Source organism: Mercenaria mercenaria, chromosome 15 (genome assembly GCF_021730395.1).
Source record: "Mercenaria mercenaria strain notata chromosome 15, MADL_Memer_1, whole genome shotgun sequence".
Taxonomy (NCBI): Eukaryota; Metazoa; Mollusca; class Bivalvia; order Venerida; family Veneridae; genus Mercenaria; species Mercenaria mercenaria.
This window is the reverse complement of record NC_069375.1, coordinates 25,585,466-25,606,253: the sequence shown is the minus strand read 5'-3', so window position 1 is coordinate 25,606,253 and position 20,788 is coordinate 25,585,466. Positions and strand designations below refer to the sequence as shown.

Below are 20,788 nucleotides of genomic sequence, written 5' to 3'. Positions count from 1 at the left end.
TTTACAAATGTGTAAAGCCCAGGTAAAATAAACCAATGCTAGAGCAGAAAATCAATAAAATACACTTCGCAGTCTACTGTTTCAGACACGCAGGCATACTTTTCTTTCCAACAGTGCGGTAACTAGCGTGCGGGTATTAAATACCTGCACACTTTTAGTTACAGCACTCTGTACTCAGAGTATACGAATTACCTGCACCAAATTTGTTAAGAAAAAACACTGAGCTATGATACAAATTATAGTTATATACGAGGAGTGTTCGATATGAATTGCTTATTGTCCTCTAGCTTGATATCCACGTGGGGCACGATAAAAACCAATACCTACCTGTATAGGGTTATTCAATACATACACAACGGTGTATAAATGTACATGTTAGACTAAGTGTAAGACATAAAATTTGCCATTTGAATACACGCAATCATTGACCACTGTAGTAAAAATGGTTGGTAGAAGCGTCGGCAAGAAAGATGAAATACAGGCTTACATCAAAGCTTGCTCAAAACTGGTTGTTCTTTGAAGCAGCTGATGACTGAACTTTCTACTGCTTATGGACCTTCTTGTGTGTCTTATGACACAGTTCGGCGGTGGAAAAAGAAATTTGAGTCTGGTGTAGAGTCCATCAAAAATGCACGGAAATCAGGTAGGCCAAAATCTGCATCTCGTACAGAAATTGTTTCCAAAATAAAGGAAATCATTGAAGGAGATGCCAGATTTACAGTTCATGATATTGCACGAAAGGTAGGCATATCACTATCAACGATGGGTGCCACATCTGTTGACTGATGAGCAAAAGAGGCAACGGGTTAAAGTGGCCAAAAAGCTGCTTCAAATGTTTCCAAAATATGACAAAAAACAGTTTGCCAATGTCGTCACAGGTGATGAAACCTGGGTCCATTATTTTGAGCCCGTCAGAAAGGTTAGCAATAAGATCTGGGCCACTAAACACAGCAAATGCCCAATAATTGCCAAACGTTCTTTGAGTGCATAGAAGGTTTTGTATGCAATCTTCTTCTCTGGTGAAGGAGTCGCAATAAAAGTGCCGGTGAAAAAGGGCAAAAGCATCACCGGAAAGTACTACAAAGACGTAGTACTGAAGAAACTGAAAAAGTATTATCAGAAACGACGCCCTGCCACTGGTTTAAAACATGTCTGTCTTCTACATACAATGCCCCCACTCATACCTCCGCAATAGTTACGGCGTTTTTGAAGAAAGAAAGAGTAACTGTTTTGCCTCACGCCCCGTATTCCCCAGACCTTTCCCTATGTGATTTCTTTTTGTTTCTGAAATTGAAATCATTCCTTGCTGGGCGGAAATAGCAGTCCCGACAGGCACTTGGATCTGCCATTCATCAGTACCTTATTACTGTGCCCAAATCAGCGTAACGTGACGCCTTCAAGAAGTGGATACATCGGCTGAAACTTTGCATTTCTAGCCACAGGGAGTACTTTGAGGGCATGAAATGAGCCCTTTTGGGCTAACTTGAAATTTGAAGTCTCCAGATAGAAATAAGCAATTCATTTCGAACATCCCTCGTATATATAATTAAAATTCTTGTTGGAAAACACTGACACTATTTCAGAATTATTGCAGAATATTTCCTTCAAGTTGCATAACCTCCACCATAACTGTTCAAGCAAACAGTGTAACTCAGATGAGCAATCTAGGGCCTTCATGGCCCTCTCATTTTTTCAGCGTGAGCTGTATAACATGAATTTTGACATATATTATAATAATCGGGGCATGGAACAGGTGCACGCTGAAAAGAAGACCATTTATTACTAAGATTTAAATGACATTGAATAACAGAAGGCACATATTAAATAGAGGATATGTCGTAGTTTTTGTACCCAGAGCTAACATGATTTATTCCAATTTTAAAATCTTTAGTAATTTATCATCATAAGAGAAATCGAAAGTAAACTTCTTCCCCATTTGGGCACCTCGCTTAGATAAGCTGAAAAAAAATCATTAATTTTATGAAAAAAATGACCATGCAAACAACAACAATGTGCAAATTCAATTGAAAAATCACTATTCCATCATATATGTAAGTATTTAACTATTATTTTACCCAAACAAAAAAATATTTCAACACTTATAGAAGTTTTCCCAACCTGCAAATTAATGTTCAACTGATCTCAACTTGATTTCTTGCTTTAAGTTTTATAAAAACTGAAGACTTAATCAAGTAATTAGAATTGTTTGGGTTACTAGTGATATAAAAGCTTCTGTGGTTTATTTTTTATTTCTAGTCCAACTAATTGTATAATTATGGGATGAGATATTGTACTTAGTCTAGTGGGTTACTTTTGGGGGTTCTGACCCAACACAAAATTATTTCAGAATAAGAACAGGACGTCAAATCAGTTTTACTTTCTATCACTGAAAGGATACATATTGGTCATTAAAATTTGCTGCTTCATTGAAATATTTGCAAATAAATCAAGTGTTCATAGATGCAAATTCAAATCTTTTTTGTACATCCTGTTTTATTCTGCATTTTCCGCATTTCAAACATTTTTACCTGTATGCCGTTTGTCTTTTTAAAGACATTTCTTGTTTAAATTGTAGGCACTTTGCCAAACTTTTTGGCTGCTAGAACTGAAAATAGAAATAACTTTAAATGACTTCTTCGCATTTCGTACTTCCAATTTTGGCAAAGGTGTTGCATTCAGAGACAAGTATGATTTTTGTGGAACCCGCTTGCGGTGAGCTCGATATAGTCGCCACTTTTGGTGTATGTGTGCATCCGTCCGTCCGACAGTGCGTCCGTCTGATTTTGTCCAGACCATAACTTTGACATGCATTGACCAATCTTGTTATATTTGGCATGAATGTTTACCTCAATGAGAAGGTGTGTCATGTGCAAACCCCATGTTCCTATCTCAAAGGTCAAGGTCACAGTTTGAGGTCAAAGGTCAAATTAAAGTTTGTCCAGAGCATTTCTTCTTCATGCATGGTGGGATTTTGATGTAACTTGGCATGAATGTTCACCATTATGAGAGGGAGTGTCATATGCAAGAACCAGGTCCAAGGTCAAGGTCACACTTGACAGCTGGTGGGCTCGACATTCTGCCCATGGGCATACTTGTCTGTTAGTGTCTAAAGTTCAGGATGTAATGGGTTGGATGTTATTGATGTGTTTCAGACATGAACTCTGTAGCTTCAGATGGGCTTGATGGCAGTGGCAGTAGTAGTACAATGAGTATGCCTCCTTCAGGATCATTTAATGTGTTTGGTGGAAAAGTGGCAATGGGTGCTGGATCAAATTTTGTCATTGGTCCTCCTGGACAGAGCTATCCGGCACAGAATTTTAACCCACCAGTAATTAGAGGTATGTTATATATAGACATGCTAGTTATTCGTTTTGTGGGGGTATATAGGAGTGAGCTTGGCGGTCAGTCTGTTGGTTTTGCATGGTTTCCGGATGATAACTCAAGAAAGGATTGACCAATTGAAATAATTTTTGGTACACAGGTGTAACATCAGAAAATACAGGTCAAGTTCGAATTTGGGGTCAGTAGGTCAAAGGTCAAGGTCATAGTGACCCTGAACAGTTAAACGGTTTCCAGATGATAACTTTAGAATGCTTGGGCCTAGGATCATAAATTTTGGTACACAGGTGTAACATCATGAAATGCAGGTCAAGTTCGACTTTGAGGTCTGTAGATCAAAGATCAAGGTCACAAGGACTCAAAACAGTTAAATGGTTTCTGGATGATAACTTGAGAACGCTTGGGCCTAGGATCATAAATTTTGGTACACAGGTGTAACATCATGAAATGCAGGTCAAGTTCGACTTTGAGGTCTGTAGGTCAAAGGTCAAGGTCACAGTGACTCAGAACAGTTAAATGGTTTCCAGATGATAACTTGAGAACGCTTGGGCCAAGGATCATAAATTTTAGTACATAGGTGTAACATCATGAAATGCAGGTCAAGTTCGACTTTGAGGTCTGTAGGTCAAAGGTCAAGGTCACAGTGACTTGGAACATTTAAACGGTTTCCGGATGATAACTTGAGAATGCTTGGGCCTATGAAAATTGATAGGGATGTTGGTTATGACTAGCAGATGACCCCTAATGATTTTGAGGTCAGTAGGTCACAGGTCAAGGTGACAGTGAACCGGAACATTTAAACAGTTTTCAGATAATAACTTGAAAATTCTTGAGACTAGGATCAGGAAACTTAATCTGGAGGTTGGTAATGTCAAGCAGATGACCCATGTTGATTTTGAGTTCCAAAGGTCAAAGGTCATTAGCTCACCTGTCACACAGTAACAAGGTGAGCTTTTGTGATCACCCTTCCTCCATCGTCAGTCCGTCCGTCCGTCCGTCAACAATTTCTTGTTGCACGATAGTGGTTTCATTTATGATTTGAATTTAATCAGACTTGCACAAAACTTGTGTCACCATAAGATCTCGGTTCCTTTCTTGAACCGGCCAGATCCCATAATGTGTTCCAGAGTTATGGCCCCTAAAATGGCCAAAATTAGCTATTTTGACCTTGTCTGCACAATAGCAGCTTCATTTATGATTTGAATTTAACCAAACTTGCACACAACTTGTGTCACCACAAGATCTTGCTTCCTTTCTTCAACTTGCCAGATTCCTTCATGGGTTCCAGAGTTATGGCCCCTTAAAGGTCCAAAATTGGCTATTTTGGCTTTTGCAGCTATATAGAGACTTCATTTATGATTTTAGTTGATACAAACTTCCAAAATATCTTCAACAACAATAAAGCTTGGATTCCATGACAAATCAGATCCAATCATAGGTTCCAGAGTTATTTTATATCTGATTACTGCCCCTGATTGTAATCAAAATGGATTTATATCAGTAAGTACTTACAGGACTTATTTGAAATTTCATTATTGCTATTAGTTGGACTGAGACAATCAGGGTAGATAACTATGGACTGATTTTATGTCAAATTACCTCCCTGTATTTCAAATTAAAATTGTTATATCTCCATAACTAATGAAGATACTGATCTGAAATTTCATTTATGTCAACAGATTTATTTGGCAGATCCTTCTTTTGTCCACTTACAATATTTATTTTTTTTAATTACTTCCCTTTTATGTATTGGTGCATGGATTGGGGCAAAACGAGGGCAAACGGACACTAGTATGTTATCAGTGAAAACACAAGTACTGATAGAGTGAAAATGGGCATTTTATTGAAATGCCAAATATGTACAATATTTACATATGAACTAACATTATTGAAACTTTGAACAGAAAACATATCAGGGTGGTCTGAAACCGCCGAGTGAAAATGGGCATTTTATTGAAATGCCAAATATGTACAATATTTACATATGAACTAACATTATTGAAACTTTGAACAGAAAACATATCAGGGTGGTCTGAAACCGCCCAACTATTAAAATACATGATACAAAGCATGGTAGTTAAAAATTAGCATGGAAGAAACAATTCGCATAAAATATTATGTGAATTATGAGCACGTTTAAATCTTAATATTTCAATATGTACAGCTTTTACACATGTGTTAAAAATGAATAAACATAAGGGAAATTAACTTATACAATTATCTTTACTGGAAGAGGTGGAGGAATGGGAGGAGGTGGTAAATCTTCAGAACTATCGTGTGTAATTATTGAAAAATCTGCGAGAATAATGGCGATGCTTAGAATTGATTGGATTATGCGGGTCACGTGATGGCTAGCTAGCTATTGATTGGTTGATGATAAACACAACAAGTAAATAGAGCAGCATGTCACAATGACATAAATGCTTTTATGTAACCATAAAATATATTTATGTATTGGTGCATGGATTGGGGCAAAACGAGGGCAAACGGACACTAGTATGTTATCAGTGAAAACACAAGTACGGATAGAGTGAAAATGGGCATTTTATTGAAATGCCAAATATGTACAATATTTACATATGAACTAACATTATTGAAACTTTGAACAGATAACATATCAGAGTGGTCTGAAACCGCCACAAGGGACACCGCCGCCACCCTCCCTGCAATGTGTCCCATTGGACAATTGCATGTTCTCTCAGTAGCCTAAATTGCATGTCATACTGGAGAAAGCTCAGACCAGGGCTGCGAGTGGCAATGTCGCGTACAATTTCACCATATTTCATAAGGGCCGGGGTCTCTGCTGGATATTTTTGAGAATAGACAGCTACAAAACGTAGAAATGCGGTTGTCCAGGATTCAATACTTGTTATTTTACGTGACCTGGATTGGGGAATAACATGTAAGTTAGAACGTCTGTCCACCTGAAGAGTGAACTTGGAATCCTGGACAAGGGAACTATTTGGTAAGAGAAGGCCGAAATCAATGTATTTATTTTTCCAGATTTTTTTCTGTAGCGATGATTTTATTTGCGAGAGGATGGGTGTATTTATGGGTGTTAGTGAGTCCTTGCCATTACAGTTACCTGGGAGTATAGCCTTTGTATGAGCTTCAACAATGTGATTAACGTCATTTAAATCATTGTATTCTGAATCATCTGAATCACTATCACTGCAGTCTGATTCGGAACTGGACTGTTCCACCTGACACGGCCTTGTGCGCTTCGCTCGCTTGGAGCTTTTTGTCGTTTTTCCGTTTTTAGGCTTTGAATGTCTGCGCTTTTTGGTAGTCTTGTTTGGAGTCTGAGTTGTGTCACTGTCTGTGTTAGAAAAGACTGAGTCATCTGGTGATGAGATCTCTTCACCACTCTGTGCTTCATTTACTGAGGTACTTGGTATGACTGATTGTTCCATGTCTAGTATTGGCGCTGGCGCGTTTAGCACAGGATGAGCGCGTGAAGGTCTTTGTTTCTTAGTTTTTGTTTTAGCCCTTTTTGTAACTGTTGTAGATGATTCTTGACATTCTACTGTGTTCTGTGCAGAGTTGTCTGCCTGAGTCTCATCTGGAGGCTGCGTACTGCAGCAGTGCGTCTTTTTTGCAGACCGTATTCTTTTCATCTGGAATTCAATAAAATTGTTGATAAAGTTTTGTCGAAACAGAGTAAGGCATTCACTGAATCTTAACGTGAATAAAGATGTTTATATAATAAGTAATTAAGTTAAATTACAAATGTGCTAATATTTCATAAGAACTGGAATATTCATCAGTCCATTGTTTATACAATCAGTTGTCTTACATAAAGGTGTGACCAATTTAGGTCTAAAATTAAGACCATGACGGCTGGAAGTTAATGATTTAAGACAAATGTCTCAAATAAGTAACATTATGGCTGTAAAACATTTATCTAGTCTGTACTGGAAAAACGTCAGTACAGTGTTTATCGCATCAGCTGTCCTACACACACGTGCAAGTGGTTAAACCTGCAGTAGTTACATTGTAACTGTAACAGCTGGAAAATAATGATCCCAGCATCATCATAATATGTGTTTCTAAATCAGAAACATAAGTCTTTACTGGAAAAACGTCAGTACATTGTATATCGCTTCAGCTGTCAAAATACGAAGTAAAGCGTTTTAATCTTGTAAATGTATTATTTCGACCATTATAATCTTTTCGACAGTAAAACAGCGACAACATCCGCCACAATTAATAATACAATACATGTAAATTAACGTTTTCTACCTTGTTGCTTGCATTGGGAAGTACTTTAGACAATAAAGGGTGTCAAACTGATCGACATAAATAGATTTATGAGTAAATAGGAACTTGCATTTAACACCATGGCAATTATGTTAATATGACTAAATGACATAGCATCACCTATTATAGTATAATCCTGTAGGTAATGTCATTTATACAAATTCTACCTATACTTTTGTAACCAGTTACATGAAAACTCTTTTGTTGATGAGCTAAATAATGTACCTGGTTTTGCAATTAAAATCAAATTATTTAGAAGTGTGAATAATTTGTATCCTTGATTGATAATTAGGAATTTTAAACCTTGCTGAGCCTTCAGGCTAATTTGTACTGTGAAATAAACAAACCAAAGTACTTATCTTATCTTACACACGTAGTACGGAACAATTCATCGAGGCGACCACTGCTGCCCTTAGGTTCCTGTACAACTTCATGTTGCCAGTAGGACTGAGGTGACAGCCATCTTGGGCATACACCATAGCTTTCGTATCGACTGTCCAAAACCCTTTCAACCGCCAAAGTTTTGATCGATGGTGTGGTTTGTTGTCTAGTGTCGATAGAATGATGTTGGTTTTGTCTACTCGGTTATTGTACCAGTCGATATTGACCCAGTGTTTTGACCTGATGTTCCCTTCTGTGCGATGCAGGATTTGGGTAACAATCACCTTAGGTACACCAATCACAAAAAGTAATGTGTCCACCAAGTCCATTAACTGATTTGCTACTCCGTCACTGCTCATTGAGGCATCGCACAAATCGTTAGTACCGATAACCAGTACGACTAAGTCTGGCGCAAAGTCTTCGATCTGGTCTAAGTGCTGCCGTACTGTCATGATCGTAGCTCCAGAGAATCCTGTATATTGCACCATGGGCCTAGAGTTCAAATCTAAATTAAATTTTAAGTCATCAGAATCCTGTATAAATTGCTTCAGCCTTTTCACAAAAGAATGTCCGAAAATGTGTATCTTCTGTATATCCGCCATGTTTGTTTATTATCCTCTGATAGCGTGCGTGATCAGTACTGTAGTGGTCAAGGTCAGCTATGAATAGCGGCGAAACCGCTTACTAAAAATAGAATCTCCGAGTCCCAGTAACTTTCTGAGAACAAAGAATCGAAACAAAAACGATCGTTTTCAAGCACTCTGTGGTCGCCCTGATGAAAATAATAACACTAAGTTAAACTATGTCACTTTATACGTACGATGATATAAACTGTTAAGACGAAATCCTCCAAATAACCATGAATTTCTTAAAATTAAATCTTCAGAACTATCGTGTGTAATTATTGAAAAATCTGCGAGAATAATGGCGATGCTTAGAATTGATTGGATTATGCGAGTCACGTGATGGCTAGCTAGCTATTGATTGGTTGATGATAAACACAACAAGTAAATAGAGCAGCATGTCACAATGACATAAATGCTTTTATGTAACCATAAAATATATTTACGTTACTGTAAATAACTTATTTTTAGTAACTTTTTTTATTATTGGCTGTAGGGAAAACACGAGACCAGTTTTCTGTGGTACAGCATGGATGGTACCTCAAATTTTTAGGTGTATTTTAACATATCTATACCTTGTAAGATTTTTTTTTCTTTTTGGTTAAATTTCTTCCCTTTGTTGTTCCTGTCCTTTGGACTTAGATATTTTTTCTGAGTACCTTCTTGTCCTCAAGTGCAATGATAACAGGTGAGCGATATAGGGCCATCATGGCCCTCTTGTTTAAACCTTTTACGGACAATAACTTGAGAATGCTTGGGCGGAGGATCATGAAACTTCATAGGGAGGTTGATCATGACTAGCAGATGACCTCTGTTGATTTTGTGGTCATTAGGTCAAAGGTCAAGCAAATTTGGCTTTGACATTGGCTTAGTTCTGTGACAAGGCCATATTGTGGGGGTATAATTCGTCACTCTTGTGACAACTCTAGTTGTTCTAGCGGTATACAATACTTCTAAGGTTTTATTGGTCGTGATTCAGTTAATAATAAAGATATACAGTTGATTGGGTACACAGTAGATCTGGTACTTTTCATGTCACAGTTATTTTTAGCTCACCTGTCACAAAGTGACACAAGGTGAGCTTTTGTGATCGCGCTTCGTCCGTCCATGCATGCGTGCCTAAACTTTTGCTTGTGACCACTCTAGAGGTATTTTTCATGGGATCTTTATGAAAGTTGGTCAGAATGTTCATGTTGATGATATCTAGGTAACTGGGTCACGTGTGGTCCAAAATTAGGTCAGTAGGTCTAAAAATAGAGAAGCCTTGTGACCTCTCTAGAGGCCATATTTTTCAATGGATCTTCATGAAAATTAGTCAGAATGTTCACCTTGATGATATCTAGGTCAGATTCAAAACTGGGTCACGTGCCATCAAAAACTAGGTCATTAGGTCAAATAATAGAAAAACCTTGTGACCTCTCTAGAGGCCATATTTTTCATGGGATCTGTATGAACATTGGTCTGAATGTTCATCTTGGTGATATCTAGGTCAAGTTCGAAACTGGGTCAACTGCGTTCAAGAACTAGGTCAGTAGGTCTAAAAATAGAAAAACCTTGTGACCTCTCTAGAGGCCATTTTTTTCATGAGATCTTCATGAAAATTGGTGAGAATGTTCAACTTGATGATATCTAGGTCAAGTTCAAAACTGGGTCACATGCCTTCAAAAACTAGGTCATTATGTTTAATAATAGAAAAACCTTGTGACCTCTCTAGAGGCCATATTTTTCAATGGATCTTCATGAAAATTGGTCAGAATTTTTATTTTGATGATATCTAGGTCAAGTTCAAAACTGTGTCACATGAGCTCAAAAACTAGGTCACTATGTCAAATAATAGAAAAAAACGACGTCATACTCATTTCAAAACTGGGTCATGTGGGGACAAATGAGCGATTCAGGACCATCATGGTCCTCTTGTTAGCTCACCTATCAAGTTGTGACAAGGTGAGCTTTTGTTATCACCCTTCTTCTGGCTGTCCACAATTTCTTGTGAACACGATAGAGACCACATTTTGCAATTGATTTTAATCAAAGTTGAATGTATACAACTTATATTTGCAAAATATCTCAGTTCCTTTGGAAAACTGGTCAGGTCCCATCATGGGTTCCAGAGTTCTGGCCTTTTATTTTGTCTTGTGGACAATATAGAGACCACAATTTGTAATCAATTTTAATAAAACTTGCACACACTTGTACTAGTGATATATCTTGGTTCCTTTCGAAAACTGGCCAGATCATGGGTTATAGAGTTCTGACCCTTTAAAGGGCCAAAAACGCTTATTAGGGTTTTGCAGCCATATAAAGTCTTCACTTATGGTTTGATTTGATACAAACTTGCAAAATATCTTTGACAACAATAGATCTTTGATTCCTTGATGTATCTATCAGATCCAATCATAGGTTCCGGAGTTACAGCCCCTGATTAACCCCTGAAAGAGCAAAATTTGTTAATGTTTACCTTGTGAACATGATAGAAGTGACATTTTACATTTGATTTTAACCACATTTACACACAAGTTAAGTCACAAATTAGATTGGTTCTTTTCGAAAACCGGCTAGATTCCATCATGGGTTATAGAGTTACTGTTTCTATTTTGGCCCTTTCAGCCTTAAAGAGGTTACATTTATGCTTTGATTTGATGCAGATTTGCACAGAATGTTTATCTTGTTGATCTCTAGGCCAAATAAGAAACTGGGTCTTGTGGGAACAAAAACTAGATCACGAGGTCACATTAAAGGAAAAGGTTGTTAATACGTTAAACACCACATTTATGAACCTTCATCATGAAACTTGGTCAGAATGTATATCTTGATGATTCCTGTGCCAAGTTCAAAACTGGGTCATATGGGTTCAAAAACTAAGTCCACCGGGAAAATCAAAGGAGAAGCTTGTTAACACTCTGAGGCCACATTTATGACCCTATCTTCTTGAAACTTGGTAAGAATGTTTATCCTGATCTTGTTTATCTAGGCCAAGTTCGAAACTGGGTCATGTGGGGTCAAACACTAGGTCACTACTCAAATCAAAGGAAAAGCTTGTTACCACTGTAGAGGCAACATTTATGACCCTGTCTCCATGAAACTTGGTCAGAATGTTTATCTTGATGATTCCAAGGCCAGATTTAACAGGTGAGCGATATAGGGTTTGTCTTGTCTTCATTTGATAGACTCACTTTTTGTACCCCCCGACAACAAAGTTGTAAGGGGGGGTATACTGGTTTCAGGTTGTCTGTCTGTCTGTCTGTCCGTCTGTCAGTAGACGCAGTCTTGTGCACACCATCTCTCCTTATCCCCTTGACAGAATTTAATGAAACTTCACATAAGTGATCAGTACCAACAGTAGTTGGGCATGGGGCATGTTAGGTTCTTTTAGAAAAAAAAATTGCAGAGTTATGGGACTTTGTTTTTTTGTTACTATACTATATACATAGACACAATCTTGTGCGCACCATCTCTCCTCATCCCCTTGACACAATTTAATGAAACTTCACACAAGTGATCAGTAACAACAGTAGTTGTGCATGGGGCATGTTAGGTTCTGTCAGCGACAAAAATTGCAGAGTTATGGGACTTTGTTTCTTGTTAACATACTATGTGCATACAGTCTGCATATGCAATCTTGTGCGTGCCTAATCTACCAAACCCTTACACACAATTTAATGAAACTTCACACAAGTGGTCAGTACCAACCCTAGTTGTGCATGGTGCATGTTACACTCGATTAGATAAATATTCTGCATAGTTATGGGACTTTGTTTTTTGTTACTATACTGTATACATGCAGTCTATATACATACCGTCCACATAATTATGCAATCTTGCGTGCGTCAAATTGCAGTGTACTGTGTCAGTGCATGCGGGGGGTACATTCATCACCTTTAGTGATAGCTCTAGTTAGCTCAAGGTGAGCTTTTGTGATCACCCTGTGTCCGTCGTCTGTCAGCGTCAGCGGCGTCGTCGTCAACAATTTGACTGTTAACACTCTAGAGGTCACAATTTTGACCCAATCTTAATGAAACTTGGTCAGAATGTTACCCTCAATAAAATCTTGGACGAGTTTGATATTGGGTCATCTGGGAACAAAAACTAGGTCACCAGGTCAAATCTAAGGAAAAGCTTGTTAACACTCTAGAGGTCACAATTTTGGCCCAATCTTAATGAAACTTGGCCAGAATGTTACCCTCAATAAAATCTTGGACGAGTTCGATATTGGGTCATCTGGGGGTCAAAAACTAGGTCACCAGATCAAATCAAAGGAAAATCTTGTTAACACTGTAGAGGCCACATTTATGACTGTATCTTCATGAAACTTGGTCAGAATATTAATCTTGATTATCTATAGGTCAAGTTCAAATGTGGGTCAGGTGGGGTCAAAAACTTGGTCATTAGGTCATTTCAAAGGAAAAACTTGTTAACACTCTACTGGCCACATTTATGACTATAACTTCCTGAAACTTAGTCAGAATGATAATCTTGATGATCTTTAGGTCAAGTTCGAATCTTTGTCATGTGGGGTCAAAAACTAGGGTCACAGGGTCAAATCAAAGGAAAAGCTAGTTTACACTGTAGAGGCCACATTTATGGCCGTATCTTAATGAAACCTGGTCAGAACGTTAAGCTTGATTATCTTTAGGTCAGGTTCAAATCTGGGTCAGGTGGGGCCAAAAACTAGGTCACTAGGTCATTCAAAGGAAATGCTTGTTAACACTCTAGAGGCCACATTTATGACTGTATCTTCATGAAACTTAGTCAGAATGTTAATCTTGGTTATCTTTAGGTCAAGTTCGAATCTTGTTCATGTGGGGTCAAAAACTAGGTCACATGGTCAGATCAAAGGAATAGCTATTTAACACTTTAGATGCCACATTTATGACCATATCTTAATGAAACTTGGTCAGAATGTTAATCTTGATGATCTTTAGTTCAGTAGGTGAGGTGAGCGATACAGGGCTTTCATGGCCCTCTTGATTAGCTCACCGTGAGTTGTTGTGATCGCTCGATATCTATCGTCTGTCTGTCAACGTTTAGCTTGTGTATGCGATAGAGGCTGTATTTTTCAATTGATCTTCATGAAATTTGATCAGAAAGATTGCCTTGATGAAATCTAGGTCAAGTGGGTTATCGGGGTGGGGGTAAAAATTAGGTCACTAGGTCAAAACAAAGTAGAAACCTTGTGTATGCCATATGGGCTGCATTTTACGCTTGAAATACATGAAATTTAGTCAGAATTGTTGCCTTGATGAAATCTAGGTCCGATTCGAATTTCGAATATTGGTAATCTTGGGTCAAAAACTAGCTCGCTAGGTCAAATCAAAGAACTTTTGTATGCATTAGGGACTGCATTTTACACCAGATCTTCATAAAATTTGATCACATTGCTTATTTGGATGAAATCTTGGTCAAATTCGGATATGGGTCATCTGGGGTCAAAAACTAGGTCATTGGTCAAATAAAAGAAAATCCTTCCATATGTGATGCAGGCTGTATTTTTAGCTCACCTGAGCCAAAGGCTCATGGTGAGCTTTTGTGACCGTTCTATGTCCGTTGTGCGTCGTCCGTCCGTCAACATTTTCTAAAAAGTCTTCTTCTTGAAAACAACTGGGTAGAATTACACCAAACTTCAGAGGAATGATCCTTGGGCGGCCTTCTTTCAAAAATTATTCAAAGAATTAAATTCCACGCAGAACTCAACCAAAAGGAAATACTTTGAAAATCTTCTTGTCCAAAACTGCACAGCATAGAGCCTTGATATTTGGCATGTGACATCATCTAATGGTCCTCTATGAAGATTGTTCAAATTTTGCCCCTATGGTGAAAAGGACCCCGCCCCGGGGGTCACAAGTTTTACATAGACTTATATAGGAAAAAACTTTAAAAATCTTCTTGTCTAAAACCACAAGACCTAGGTCATTGATATTTTGTATGTAGCATTGCCTAGTGGATCTCTTAACAAGATTGCCCAAATTTTGCCCCTGGGGTGAAAAGAGGCCCCGCCCTGGAGTTATGTAGGAATATTATAAATACTTCAAAAAATATCAGATCATATGGCCCCATGTGGTTCTAGGACGATCTGTGTACGAAAAGAATTGGAACCACTGCCTTACCCTTGCATGAACGTAAAAGGCGACAGATAGGGTCTTAACACTTGGTTTTGCTGTAACTCTGTGATTCCAGCAGGTATGCAAATTTTGATTCCATACCTCATGTTTTTATTTCGATGTAAATGGGATGTGAAACCAAAATTTGTAGTCCTGTTTGGCGCCATATAACCTATACTGTGTTGGTGTGCCGTAAAACCCAAATAAATAAATAAATAAATAAATATTTCCTAGACTGCTTAATTATAATTACCAGATGACACCAAGTAATTAGGGGTCGCTTGACTGTGACCTTGACCTACTGGCCTACTTTTTTTATCCCCTGCCAATGAAATTGGGAGGGGGTTATTATGCCCCCCTTCGAAGAAGGAGGGGTATATTGTTTTGCAGATGTCGGTCGGTCGGAATGTAGACCAATCCGTTTCCGGATGATAACTCAAGAACGCTTGGGCCTAGGATCATGAATGTTTGATAGGGAGGTCGGTAATGACCAGCAGATGACCCCTATTGATTTTGAGGTCATTAGGCTAAAGGTCAAGGTCACATTGGCCAGGAACAGTTAAACGGTTTCTGATCTTCTTGTCCAAAACAATAGGGCCTAAGGCCTTGATATTTGATATGTAGCAAAATCTAGTGGTCCTGTACTAAGATTGTTCAGATTATTTCCCTGGGGTCAAATATGGCCCCATCCCGGGGGTCACATGGTTTATATAGACTTATAGAGGAAAAAACTTTGAAAAACCTCTTGTCCAAAACCACAGGGCCTAGGGCTTTGATATTTTGTATATGACATCATCTAGTGGTCCTCTACTAAGATTGTTCAAATTATTCCCCTAGGGTCAAATATGGCTCTGCCCTGGGGGTCACATAGCTTACATAGACTTATATAGGGAAAATATTCTTGTCCAAACCACAAAGACTGTGGCTTTGATATTTTGTAATGTAGCATCATTTAGTAGTTCTCTAGCAAGTTTGTTCAAATTATCCCTCTAGGGTCAAATGTGGCCCCGCCCCAGGGGTCATATGGTTCATATAGACTTATATAGGGAAAAACTTAGAACCTTCACGTCCATAACTTACATCATTCAAATTTGGACCACATGTATAGTTTTGAGTGGCAAGATGAACCTTGACATGAGTTGACCCTGATCTTGACCTAGTGACCTACTTTCACATTTCTGTAGCTACAGCCTTCAAATTTGGACCACATGCATAGGTTTGTTTACCGAAAAATACTTTGACCTTGTTATTGACCTAGTGACCTACTTTCACATTTTTGAAGGTACAGGCTTCAAATTTGGACCACATGCTAGTTTTTTGTTCCAAAATAAAATTTGACCTTGATTCTGACCTAGTGACCTACTTTCACATTTCTCAAGCTACAGCCTACAAATTTGAACCACAAGCATAGTTTTGTGTACTGAAATGAACTTTGATCTTGAGATTGACCTAGTGACCTACTTTCACATTTCTGAAGGTACAGGCTTCAAATTTGGACCACTTGTATAGTTTTGTGTTCTGAAATAAAATTTGACCTTGACTTTGATCTAGTGACCTACTTTCACATTTCTCAAGCTACAGCCTCCAAATTTGAACCACATGCATTGTTTTGTGTACCGAAATGAACTTTGATCTTGAGGTTGACCTAGTGACCTACTTTCACATTTCTCAAGCTACAGGCTTCAAAGTTGGACCGCATGCATATTTTTGTGTTCTGAATTGAAATTTGACATTGATTTTTACCTATTACCTACTTTCACATTTCTCAAGCTACAGCCTTCAAATTTGAAGCACATGCATAGTTCTGTCTATCGAAATGAACTTTGACCTTGAAATTGATCTAGTGACCTGCTTTCACATTTCTCAAGCCAGTTTTCAAATTTGGACTACATTCACATTGTTTTCTACCAAAATGAAATTTGACCTTGATTTTGACCTTGAGCTAGTCTTGAAATTTGGAACATTCAAAAATGGCTCAGTGGATGGCACCAAGATCACTCTGTGATCTCTTGTTAGCTTAATAGGTTAAAGGTCAAGGTCAAATTAAACCAGAATGGTAGAACTTTTGTTTACAGTGAGCATATAATTTCTGTTCCTTGTGCAATTACTGAATGCATCAAGGGGGGCATTTCGTGTTCGATGAGCTCTTGTTGAAATGACGTTGTCAGTCTGTCCATCCGTCCGCAGCCATTTCTCAGTAACTAGCTGGTAGAATTTCATGAAACTTGAAATAAACATGAACTAACATACTGCGATGATGCCCGTCAAGTTTTTTTTGGATTGGTCAATTTCCCTTAGAGTTATTGCCCTTGATTTAATGAAAAATCCACGTCTTAAGCCATTTCTCAGTAATAAGCTGGTAGAATTCCATGAAACTTGAAATAAATATGAACCAACATACTTCGATGATGCCTGTCATTTTTTTTTCAATTGGTCAATTTTCCTTAGAGTTATTGCCCTTTAATTGTTTAAAAATCTACAGATTTGTACATAACAAACCAACCAATTGGTAGAATTTCATTAAATTTCTTTCATTCTTTTCCATGAAAATTTATTATAAACATGTGAAGTTCTGTACCCACACCTGGTCACCACCTTGCCTTGGTCACACCCCCCCCCCACCCCCACCCAAAAAAACAAGAAAAAAAACAAAAACATTTCTTTTAAACCTTCCATGAATATTTATCAGCATGCAAAGTTGTACTGTTCCCCCACCTCACTCTCCACTCAGTCTTGCCTACCACCCCAGTCATGCATCTCCATCCCCCACCCATTTTTTGTCAAGCCCGCTTGCGGATGCAAAGACATAGTTGTCCAAATAGTTGTTCGGTGTATGTGCGTGCGTCCGTCCGGATTTGTTTGTCCGGACCATAACTTTGACATGCATGGAGCAATCTTGTTTATATTTGACATGAATGTTAACCTCAGTGAGACGGAGTGTCATGCACAAACCCCAGGTTCCTATCTCAAAGGTCAAGGTCACACTTACAGGTCAAAGGTCAAATTCAGAAATGACTTTGTCCGGAGCATTTCTTCTTCATGCATGGAGGGATTTTGATGAAACTTGGCACAATTGTTCACCACCATGAGACGGAGTGTCATGCGCAAGAACCAGGTCTAAGGTCAAGGTCACACTTAGAGGTCAAAAGTCAGATACAAGAATGACTTTGTCTGGAGCATTTCTTTTTGATGCATAGAGGGATTTTGATGTAACTTGGCACAATTGTTCATCATCATGAGACGGAGTGTCATGCGCAAGATCCTAGAATTACTTCCCTTTGTTGTTACTATAAATAGCTTATATTTGTAACTGTTTTATTACTGGTCGTAGGGAAAAATCAAGACCACTTTTCTGTAGTACAACATGCATGTTACATCCAATTTTCAGGTGAATTTTGACCTATCTCGACTGGTGAGGATTTTTGTGTGGACTTAGAACTTAGAATTTTTTTTTTTTTTTTTTTTTTTTTTTTAAAAACATTTACGTCCCGTAGTTGTTACTTTAAATGACTTATATTGTAACTACTTTTTGCAATCTCTTTTTTATTTGGCATAAATGTTTGAGACAGGGAGTGTCATGTGCAACTTACAGTCCTTTTGACAGCTGGCGGGCATCTAGTTTTTTCATCATTTTTAATTTTCCATCAATATATATAATCAACATGTGAAATTTTGTACCCTCACCTGGTCATCCCCGCAACCCCCCCCCCCCACCCCCCACAAAAAAAAAACATTCATATTCTGTTAAAATGATTTTGATTAATGAAATTATTTGCTTCTTAGTAACATCCTTAACTTCTTGACAGATATATTTTTTGGCCATTCCTCACCACAAGCCCTTTCGGCGGGGGATACTAATTCATCGAATTTGCTTGTTGTTTTTTAAAATACAGCCTTGAAATTTGGATGACATGTACAGTTTTGCACACCGATCTTAAAACTGGCTTTCAGTGACCATGAATGTGACCTACTGACCTACTTTCTAATATTTTAGCATCAATTTGCCATTTTAAACATGTGGCTCATATTACTCAGGTGAGGGATTCAGGGTTATAATGACCCTCTTGTTTCAATTGATATTCATGAAATTTGGTCAGAATGATTGCCTTGATGATAACTAGGTAAACTTCAAATGTAGGTCATCTGGGGTCAAAAACTAGGCCACTAGGTCAAATCAAAGAAAAACCTTATGTATGCAATAGGGACTGCATTACACCTGATCTTTATAAGACTTAATTATCAGAATGTTTGTCTGGATGAAATCTATGTCTGGTTCAGATATGGGTCATCTGGGGTAATAAACTAGGTTGATAGGTCAAATCAAAGAAAAACCTTATGTATGCGACATTTTTTTTTTTTTTCATTTTTAATTTTCCATCAATATTTATAATCATCATGTGATGTTTTGTACCCTCACCCAGTCATCCCCGCTGCCCCCCCCCCCACCACAACCAAAAAAAAAAGCATTCATTTTCAAATTGATTTTGACTATTGAAATTATTTGCTCCTTAACTTTTTGCCGGGTATGTTTTTTTGCCATTCCTCACCACAAACCCTTTCGGCGGGGGATACCAATTCATCGAATTTGCTTGTTTATGAAATGATTGTATTTGAACAAAATAGATGAGACGCCCTTTGGTATATCAACTTGTATCAAACAAACATATTTCAGGTGAAACACAAGCTGTTCAAGACTCTGGAGCATCGTCCATGGGATCGTTGAAGTCTGCTGGGCAGCCATTCAAAAAAGCAGTTGATGACACATTGAGCCAAACCATGGTTTTAGCTTTACATGAACAGATGAAGTCTGTGGGTGTCCTGATTTCTGGTGGAAATTTGGTTGGAACAGTTTTTCGTGTTGGAAGTAGATCCGTAATGACAGCTTTGCATGTCATAAACAAAATAATAGGTATTAGCAAATTTCATTCAAACTGTATAATATGGTAAATTATTTGGTGAAATACAAAAGCTAGTTGTTAAATGTCTCCACATAACAGCAGATACAGTTAGACTAATACATGTAAAAGAATTCAGATTGTCTTCTGCTTGAGCACAAACAAGTTAGTACTACCTATGTTATGGAAACCATGGTTGATGGTTTGATGGACATTAACTTTTTGGCTCACCCAGTTCTAAATATAAGTGGATATCGGACGGTCTTGGATCAGTTGTGCACCATCTGGAGTCCAAAGTTGATTCTTTTACACTCTAGGTCATCATTAAAATTTAGCCAAAAGATAGTGAAACTGGTCAAAATGTTTGTCTTAATGCAGTCTTGATAGTCAGAAACTTTGTAACTTGTTAACCATTTCAAGGCCATATTTTTTTGATCTGTATGAAACCTAATCTTGTCTTTGTAAACTGTGGATCTAATTATAAAACTCGGTCCTGTGGGGTAAAATACTAGGTCATTAGTTTTAGGAGACTTACGTTCTGCCTTATCTTTATGCATCCTGGTCAGAATGTTTGCCTTAATGAAATTTAGATCAAGTTTGAAACTTGGTCATTTGGTTTCAGAAGTTATGTCATATCATCTAAATAACTTGTTAACACTCCATAGATGCAATACTTTCTACCTGATCATTATAAAACCTGGTCAGAATGTTTATAGTTACGAAATCTTGGACATTTTCAAAATTGAGTCAATTGGAGTCATAGAGTAGGTATCGGGTTAAATCGTACAAAATTCTTGATTACACTGTAGAGGCCATATATATTAATGAAATATATGAAGAAAAGATGGTTTTAAAGAGTTGTTAAAATGTTTTTATTAAACTTGGTCATTGGGGTCAAAAGTAGGTCACAAAGTCAAGTTTCATGCAAAAATCTTGTTAACACTCTAGTGGTCATATTTTATACTTTATGAAACCATTTCAAAATGTTTGTCTGTATGAAATCTAGGTCAAGATCCAAAGTGGGTCATCAGTGTTCAGAAAATCAAGATGTAGGTCAGTTAAAAGAAAAACCTCATTTTCTACCGAAACTACTGAAATCTTGTTAGATATTTGTCTTTATAATATCGGGGATAAGTTAGAAATTGGGTCATGATGACATATATTCAAGGACAAACGAACAAGATCAGATGAA

General features: G+C 37.8%; 1 protein-coding gene across 2 annotated transcripts in view; it reads left to right on the top strand.

The window, feature by feature from the left end:
* Nucleotides 1-20,788, top strand: part of LOC123549420 (uncharacterized) — a 77,136-nt gene that overhangs the window by 53,964 nt on the left and 2,384 nt on the right. Inside the window, exons 9-10 of one of the 2 annotated variants that reach the window (XM_053524820.1) lie at nt 3,153-3,338; nt 19,374-19,610. In XM_053524820.1, the coding sequence (XP_053380795.1) occupies nt 3,153-3,338; nt 19,374-19,610 (423 nt within the window). The remainder of the gene's footprint in view (nt 1-3,152; nt 3,339-19,373; nt 19,611-20,788) is intronic. The other variant, XM_053524821.1, reaches the window with a different exon arrangement.